General features: G+C 46.9%; 1 protein-coding gene and 1 long non-coding RNA gene across 2 annotated transcripts; both read left to right on the top strand.

Annotated features, from left to right (window-relative positions):
* The first annotated feature begins 425 nt into the window (after positions 1-425).
* Positions 426-1,219, top strand: LOC103636087 (uncharacterized). The gene is made up of 3 exons (XR_002264283.2): positions 426-506; positions 587-662; positions 1,073-1,219. It is a non-coding gene; the product is annotated as an uncharacterized lncRNA (long non-coding RNA).
* A 250-nt stretch (positions 1,220-1,469) lies between these two features.
* LOC103637369 (uncharacterized) lies at positions 1,470-2,446 on the top strand. The gene is made up of 3 exons (XM_020543172.1): positions 1,470-1,553; positions 1,646-1,883; positions 1,983-2,446. Exons 1-3 carry the CDS (start codon positions 1,470-1,472, stop codon positions 2,198-2,200), a joined length of 540 nt encoding a protein of 179 aa, XP_020398761.1. The 3' UTR covers positions 2,201-2,446.
* The last annotated feature ends 6,427 nt before the right edge of the window (positions 2,447-8,873 follow it).

The raw sequence follows: 8,873 nt of genomic DNA, 5'->3' as shown, positions 1-8,873 counted from the left end.
TGGCAGGGAGGATGACTGCTATAGTTAACTCAAATGGGGATGTTTGTGCCATTCAGAAAGCTGGTGGAGAGGGTCTCATGTCAAGTGTTACCATGCAGTGTTTAAGAATTGCTTCGGTAAAGGCTGCTGATATAACAAGCAAAATAAAGAAAGCAGTAAGTAACCCCCTCAGATTGATGACTAGCCGAGGTGCCCATGTGTTGATATGGTTCCCAACAAAGTTCAAATCAAAGCATGCTTATGATGTAAAATGAAATATAATTAAATTCAACTAGGCTTTTCATTAAGAAATTATTTCTCTACTTACACAGTGATTCTGTTGCGTGCTTTCTTAGCTGGAAAATGTTCACCGATATTACATAAGCATCTGAAGCAGATTGTTTTGCACATTTAACCCTCCTCGATCTCTGCCGGTATTTAACCCTCCTCGATCTCTACTTTGGGATGTTGAAGCACAATCAAATAGACATGCTGTCCTAGGAGCAAGCGAGTCTCGCCCTGATCTGGTATGATTCATTGTTTTGTTCAGTGTGCTAGATATACTCTTCTTTGGCACAGGGCTTACTAGCATATACTGTTTGTTCAGATATTAACAGGACATAAGGAAAATGAGGAATTTGCGCTTGCCATGTGTCCAGCAGAACCATATGTCCTATCAGGAGGTTAGCCTATTTTCATCTTGTATGTTTGTGTTTTCTACTATTTTGGGAGTCAACTATTTATCCTTTGAACATCACGAGCACAAGACTTGGGTCCACCTAACTTCCATTCAATGGCAATATGTTTCTTTATTGTATTGGCAAGTGTCCTTCCCCTTAGGATGCCATGGCAACTTTAAGACACAAGAAGAATATTTGAAGTGGAACCTTAGTCACCGCCACACCATCTCAGCCTATGTAATAACCATGTGTAAAGTTCAGTTTGGACATAAGATGATTTGTTTGAACTTTTGGGGCTATAAAATTCTGTTTTTCAGCTCAACTAGAAGAACTGTTCGTTTTCAGAATTTATTGATTACTGTGCTTTTGATAAATAATAACCTGTGTTTTGTTCAAATACAAAACTTAAATAGGAAAGGACAAATCTGTTGTCTTGTGGAGCATCCAAGACCATATATCTGCCCTTGGGGATTCCTCGTCTTCTCCTGGAGCATCTGGCAGCAAGCAGTCTGTTAAAACTGCAAATGAAAAGGAGAGCCCAAAGTTGATCCTAGAGGTATATTTCATGGACATGACAACACAGTTGAAGATGTTCAGTTCTACCCTTCCAGGTAAACTGTGTTCTCTGTTTTTCTGGGTGCCTTCAAAACAACTATTGGACATACATAAGCAGGCATGTACTCCAATTTTTAGATGTTCATTGTTAAAACATGTCTATTTGTTTAATGATATTATTGTTAATTAAGCTAGGATCATCGGGCTTCTCTGTGATTGCTCCTAATTGCCTCCTTGAATTTGGATGGTTTCTAAATGCATATACGCAGGGATCAGTGCAACTTCTTCAAAATTCCCCAGGTTCTCCACGCTCTCGCCCACTACAATGCCAGGCACCCTGTATGTCTGCCCTTTAGTACTAGATCACAAATATCTGCATTATACTACAATGTCGTGGACATGACCTAGCTTAATTGGAGTATGCATTGCAGGGTGGCGAGTTCGATGCTGTGAAGCCCCTGAAGCAGAGCCGCGTGGGATTCCGGGGCCAGGCATGGTTCCATATCAACTTCTGGGCTCGCCCCCGCAGCAGCAGCAGTAATAACAAGACAATCAAGCGCTTCTTTGCTGAGGTGCACTACAAGCCAACCTCGATCAGTAGCCCCTCATCGTCTTCGTCATCACTTGCAATAACTGCAGTTCCTATAGTTCAAATATGCATCATTATCGGTAAGCTAGCAAGATCCTCCTCCTCAACTTGTAGAGATCAGATCAGACATACTGTAATGTGTGTTGGTTGCATTGTGTATTGTGATATGCTACATGCAGAGGAACCTCTATCCCAATATAGGCGTAGCTGTGCCTTTTGTCCCAGCTACCGGGACATTTTACACCCTAAGGGCTGCCGTAAGGTCGTCTGTGGAAATGACAAGGACCTGTTTGAACAGCGATTGGACCCTTGCTGCTGCACTGGTATGGGGATTGGGAAGATGCCATTCACTGCCCGCCCAGACATGTCTGCTTTTCTCAACATCAGTCCTAAGTAGGAAGAAGAAGACAAGAAGAGAGTCCGGGGTTCAATGTCAAGGCTGACCGGGGTCCTTCATGCCTCCTCTCGTATCTTTAACTTCAAGACCATGCATGTCCATCATGTGCACATATGTATGGAGTGGAGTATATAACTAGCTAAGCAGTGAGATTGAATGAAGAATAAATATACTTTACTAGGTGTTGTTTTCAGAAGGAACAATTTTGGGTCGAATTCCCACAGTTAGGGATATGGTGATGGTGTGATAAGCCACATATTGATGTACTATGCATTTTGATCAGATCTGCACGGTGTGGTTCACCTGAATTATTTGCTAATTTGTCAGTCATATTTTTCATCGGTCCGGTTTGTAATTATCAAGCAAGATTTATTAGGCCTATCTAAGTCATCTATTGTTATCTGGTTGCAATTGGCTCAGTTCAGTGTCGGCCCTCCTTGTGTGTGGACAGGTTACCGGGCTTGTGTTTATAGCCCTGATCTGTTTTTTTCGTGTGAGCCCGACCATGGTCTTTGGTCTTTCTCATTTCTGGCCTTCTATAGCAGTCTGTCAGCATATAGAAATAGAACACATCCTGGAAGTGCTCTCAAGTTTTATCTCTAGGTGAAATGTGACTCCATCTTTTCTGAGTCGATTCGACTGATAGCAGGATCTGTAAGTATTTGCCAGTGGCATAGTTTGTTTGTTGTTGCCCAAAATAGGTTCCTTGATGGCTTTTGGTGTCCTGCAAGTTCACTCTAGCACCAATGTGGGATGCTTGACTGGTGGTTGCGGTGCTGTTTGCTCCAATTCAATGTGCATGGAGATTCGAGGACGGAGGAGAGCTTCGTGTCCTGGCCTCTGATGTGCTTCCCATCCTCATGTGTTGCTTCAAACCTGAAGGTGTATGTGGTTTGTTTCTATCTGTGCAACTTGTTCATTGTAAGGTGTTATAGTACGTACGACTATTAGAAATTCTTCTTTGAAATACAGATGCCGGTCTAGCTAGCTCATGTTGATTTTTTAGTGCTTCAGTTGAACTAAATTCTATAATATCTGTGAGATTAAGCTTAGCCTATAAGTAGATAGTGTCGCTTGCTATGCAATCCTAATATTAAGGGTTGATAGTTATAAGAATAATTTGGCTATGGAGAGAATCTGGGGAACTATGTGTAGATGAGGATGAAGGAGTCCGTAGGGTTTAGTATCTAGGAAGTAATAGATTCCTACTATCATGATGGCTCAGCCGATTCTGTGATCACGTTGATTTCGGATGGTTTTCACCAAAGCGGCTCTCACAAAAGAAGGTCGACAAGCTGAGTGTTTAGCAATCTACAACAGTTTCTGGTGGCTAGAAGTTGAAAAAAGATGAAACAAATATGTCCTGAAATCTGGCTACATTAAATAATCTAGCTTAAATAAGTTGAGAGGCAAACAAACAACATAGATTATTAGAGTGAATTATATAATCTATATACCTATAGTATGATAATTCATAAGAAGATCACTAGGTGAGCGTCCGTGCCGTCGTGCGTTGCAACGAAGACATATAATACACACATTTTATATATAAGTCACTGTGATATTATATGTCCCCGTTGCAACGCACGGGCACTCACCTAGTATATTTATATGTTCGCTACTATGCAGCCCCTAGCGCTGGTACGCCGTACAACTGTAATCTATAGAGACAAAATACTATAAAAATCGCAGCTGCACCCAAATTAAAGCCGCAGCAAGTCGGAGCGAACACCACTTATACCTTATTCGGTTACACATGATCAGAGTGGATTAAATCTCTTTAAATCTAATTTTAACTACCAAGAATTTAATCTCTTTCAATCCCTTCCAAGACTTTAAGGTTAAGGATTGGAGAGGGTATTTATATATGCAAATGATACATATAGATGCTTACCCTAATCAAACTTAAGTGCAACTTCATTTGTTCTAAAAATCCGGCATACAGAAAGAAACATACAGCATGATTGGCTGCCTGCCTGCCCAGACTCTTCGCGTGCGTTGACCAAGCCACAACTCTTGTTTGGTTGCCTGTGTAAGCTCAGCCAAAGCTGCACCCGCAGCTGTAGGTGCAGTTCAAAAACATCTCTCTCGCTTTATGCATAGATACGCAGAGCACGTTCCGTTCCCAGCGGGCCAAGTTGGCACCAGCCAGGCCAAGTACACTCACCTAACCAATCAGGTGGATAGTATTTGAATGAATATGCCATGGCATGGATAACTAAAGCATCATGGCAAAGTGAGAGAGAAATAGATGTTCATGGTCTCATTAATGTGTCATTAACTAAAAAACATGCATTAAACAATAAAACTTGTTTTATCTACGAAACAAATAATATAAATGTGTCGACGTTTCGACCGCGGGGGGTCCTTGGACCGACGAGTAAAAATGTCGCTGCGTGCCCCAGCCCAGATGGGTTGGCGCGAGATGGAACACAAGGGGGAAAAACTGCGGCTCGTGTTATCCTGCGCCCAAGGGAGGATGCGCTTGCAGTAGGGGTTACAAGCGTTCGCGAGGGAGAGAGAGAGAGAGAGTGAGCCCGTTCGTCAGCCCGTCCTCCCGCGCGACCACCCTCTCGTATGAGGGCCCTGGCCCTTCCTTTTATAGATGCAAGGAGAGGGTCCAGGTGTACAATGGGAGTGTAGCAATATGTTAACGTGTCCGACAGAGAGGAGCCAGAGCCCTATGTACATGCCAACATGGCTGTCGGAGAGGCGCTAGAGCCCTGTGTACGCGGTGTCGTGGCCGTCGGAGGAGCGTTTGAGCCCTGTAGAAGCACAGTTGTCGGGGCTGCTGGGACCTTGCTGACGTCTCCTTGCTTCCGTAGGGGGCTGAGAACCGCCGTCATCATGTACGCACGCGGGGAGCCATCATTACTTGTTACCGGGGCGAGCCTGGATGGGACGCCGGTCTTGTTCCCCCGTAGCCTGAGCTAGCTAGGGGTAGGGTAATGATGTACCCCCTGCGGCGTGGTCGGTCCGAGCCCAAGGTCGAGCGAGGCGGAGACTCCTCCTGAGGCAGAGGCCGGGGTCGGGCGAGGACGCGATTCCTCCCGAGGTCGAGGTTGAGGCCGGGCCCTGGGGTCGAGCGAGGCGGAGACCACCTTCCGAGGTCGAGGTTGAGGCCGAGCCCTGGGGTCGGGCGAGGCGGAGACCACCTTCCGAGGCCGAAGCGGGGCCGAGCCCTGGGGTCGGGCGAGGCGGAGACTTCCTCCTGAGGTCGAGGTTAAGGCCGAGCCCTGGGGTCGGGCGAGGCGGAGACCACCTTCCGAGGCCGAGGCGGGGGCCGAGCCATGGGGTCGGGCAAGGCGGAGACTTCCTCCTGAGGCCGAGGCCCAAGGTCAGGCGAGGCGGAGCTTCCTGTTGCGCCTGAGGCTGGACTCAGCTGCTGTCAGCCTCACCCTGGCGGGTGGCACAGCAGTCGGAGAGGGGCGAGCGACGCTGTTTTCCTGTCGGGTCAGTAAGTGGGAGGGCGAAGTGACTGCAGTCACTTCGACCTTGCCGACTGAGGCACGCGTGTCAGGATAATGCGCCAGGCGATCCTTGTATTGAATGCGCCTGCGATACGGTCGGTTGGTGAGGTGATTTGGCCAAGGTTGCTTCACAATGAAGCCTGCCCGAGCTGGGCTTCGGGCGAGTCGAGGGTGCGCCCGTTGCTAAGGAGGCCCTCGGGTGAGGCGTGAATTCGCCTAGGACTACGGTTCTCGCCCGAGGCTGGGCTCGGGCGAGGCGAGATTGCGTCCCTTGAGTAGACGAAGCCTTGACCTGAATTGCGCCCATCAGTCTCTGAAGTTTGTGCTGATGGTGATTACCAGCCGAGTTTAGAAATGTTGGGGGTACCCCTAATTATGGTACCCGACAGTATCCCCCGAGCCTCAAAGGGAGTGTTGGTACTCGCTTGGAGGCTTTGTCGCACTTTTTTGCAAGGGGACCGACCTTTCTCGGTTATATTTTGTTCCGGTGGGTGCGCACGAGCGCACCCGCCGGGTGTAGCCCCCGAGGCCTCGGAGGAGTGGTTTGACTCCTCCGAGGTCTTAATGCCTTTAGTGATGCCTTGGCCGGTCTGGTTGTTCCCTCATGCGATCTGATCGTAGCCCGGGTGCATGGTCAGGTTTCGAGTTTTCAGGCTGGTTTGTTGACGCTGTCAACGGTTTGGCCGTAGCCGGGTTTGCGAGAGCAGCCCCCGAGCCTCCGCACGGAGCGAGAGGACGATCAAGGACTGACTCGACTTTTATCATACGCCCCTTCGTCGCCTTTCCGCAAGGAGGAAGGGGGGAAAGCGCCATGTTGCCCTCGGAGGGCGCCGAACATGGTGTCTCCATTGAGTTGCTAACGGGTGATCCGAGTGGATGCCCGTTGTCACACCCGGGTTTCGGGGCACCAAGACCCGGGCACGAACATAATCACCAGGTGTGCTGGGACCAAGTCTCACACATATGATGATTCATGGCACAGGATCGAATGTCACATCTTTACTACATAACAGGAGTTCTATACAAAATAAATAAATAATTACATTATAAGGAGACAACGGTCCAGCAACCCAAAGTTGACTGGGAGACGACGACCTAGACCTCTCACGAACTCATCGCAGCATCCTCCAAGCGCCTCATCCTGCGGTACCTGTTCTTGACCTGTGGGGGTGTGAGACAGCAAGAGTGAGCTCACATACGTTCATCGCTCAACAAGTTGTGGGGAATAATGTGCATGAACTCGCCAAATGTGGGAGCTCACGTGAAGTGTAAGGCTTACCAAAGAGGATGGTTAGAGCTAAGCATTGCTTTTAAAGTTGGTCAAAATTTTATTAGCAGTTACTAAGTATAAGTAAATACCAACCCAATTAAGTAGTAGAACAGAAGTAACAACATCACCTGCGATGCAATGCATATGACAAATTGAATTTAAGTTCCATAAATTAATCATGTGAGGGTCCGAGCTGCTCATGACCGTGAGCACGGCTAGTATACCAGTTTTACACTCTGCAGAGGTTGCGCATCTTTACCCACAAGTCATGTTACCCATCTGCCAAGGGATCGCGACTTCCCATACACCTCTACCGAGGAGGCGAGGCAGGGTAACACTACGAGGCCTTTACAAAGTTCCACTAGCTTCAGAAAACCCGCTACAGTTTATAGGAAGCTCCAATGCAGGAATTCCCTTGCAGGACCGCCATCGCAGCAAAATCCTCCCGAGGGCCTCCCTACACTGACCACTCCCCTACTGCCCTTGCCCCTTTCGGGTAAGGTAGTCCTCCACTAGCTTTCCTAATTAATCAGCTAAGGGCGTCCCATTATACCCTTGTGGTAGCACTGTTTTCCCGGGTGGTCGCTCCATGTTCCAATTAACATAATGATCTTATCATGAACGATAAATAACAACGGATAACAAAAGTATAATCATGAGTAATGTATCTTCATACCCAAAACCACATAAAGCACTAGCAAGTACTACCCAAAAAGTTCAGTGGTAACAAGGTATAAAGATAATCAAACTAGGGTAACCTATTGGGTCCCATCAAAATTAACCTATGCAGATCATTATGATTAATTAGAACATGAGTGGGTAAAAGAAGTGATCAAGGGCACAACTTGCCTGGGACTTGAGATTCCAGGTACCAGGATGATCTTCAGGTGACACGTGACCTCACTGCTAAACGTAGCAATAGAGACAAACATTGTATAGGCAAAATTAACATTACACCAAACATATATTAAAAATACATATTAATAATCTACATATTGAAATAAGATCACAGGAACAGGAATTATTAATTTTGGAGTTACAGATTTTAAGCTATGAATTTTCAAAGGTTTCATGTGCTTAAAATAGATTAAGTGAGGAATTAAATTTCTTTCTGTTTTCATGACAAAACAGAGGCTCTAAGTGATAGAGAATTAAATTACAAAAATTTAGAAAGTGGAATGGAGTAATTTGGAGCTCATATGAATTTTCTATGAATTTCACAAGTTATAGGGTTTATTTTCATATTAAAAATCAAATTCCCATTTCATTTAATCAAATTAAAACAACTCTGGACTAGACCTCAATTCCTGTGAAGCGCAGGGGGCACTGCGCAAGATATCCTAGACTCAGGAAATAGTTAAACGGGGATGGCGGGTTGATTCCAGAAATCCCCAGGGTCTCTTTAGCAAAATACCTTGCCCGAAGGGGGTATGGCTACTCTTGAGCCACCCGATCAGATTTTGAAGGTCCAGATCAGATCGCGCGAAGGGGTAAATCCGGACCTAATCTACACTGTCGATTTCGTCATCCACGAACACGGTTTCTTGAAGGGAAAGGGTATGGCTGTTTTAATCTCGACCATCCATCTCGATCCAACGGCGAGGGCATGTTCTTCTTCCCTTACTCCTCCGAATCAACAGCCGACGATGCATTTTCCCCCACCACGCTCCCCAGCCGTGGCGGCGCGCTCACTTCACACGGCAGAGCTCGCCTGAGAAGCGCTACCCGGCGGTCCAGTGCTCGATTCCCCACATCAACTGCATCTACAAGATACTGCGTTCAAAGCTAATCCACGGGAAGGGTCCTTACCCGATCTTATCGCATGGAGACCACCGCCCATGGCGGAGTGCGGCCCGATGGTGGTGCCCAAGAACCGATGAACAATTCGCCTCCCCGATACTCGATCCATACCACCGAGCCCACGGTCGACACC

This window comes from Zea mays, chromosome 8 (assembly GCF_902167145.1).
Source record: "Zea mays cultivar B73 chromosome 8, Zm-B73-REFERENCE-NAM-5.0, whole genome shotgun sequence".
NCBI lineage: Eukaryota > Viridiplantae > Streptophyta > Magnoliopsida > Poales > Poaceae > Zea > Zea mays.
Note: the sequence above shows the minus strand (reverse complement) of the source record. Positions and strands in the feature narration are given on the sequence as shown.

Coding starts and splice junctions, on each gene's coding strand:
- LOC103637369 (XM_020543172.1), top strand. CDS start 1,470: ATGCATATACGCAGGGATCAGTGCAACTTCTTCAAAATTCCCCAGGTT. Junction 1,554..1,645: donor ACTACAATGCCAGGCACCCT/GTATGTCTGCCC, acceptor TATGCATTGCAG/GGTGGCGAGTTCGATGCTGT. Junction 1,884..1,982: donor TCAAATATGCATCATTATCG/GTAAGCTAGCAA, acceptor TGCTACATGCAG/AGGAACCTCTATCCCAATAT.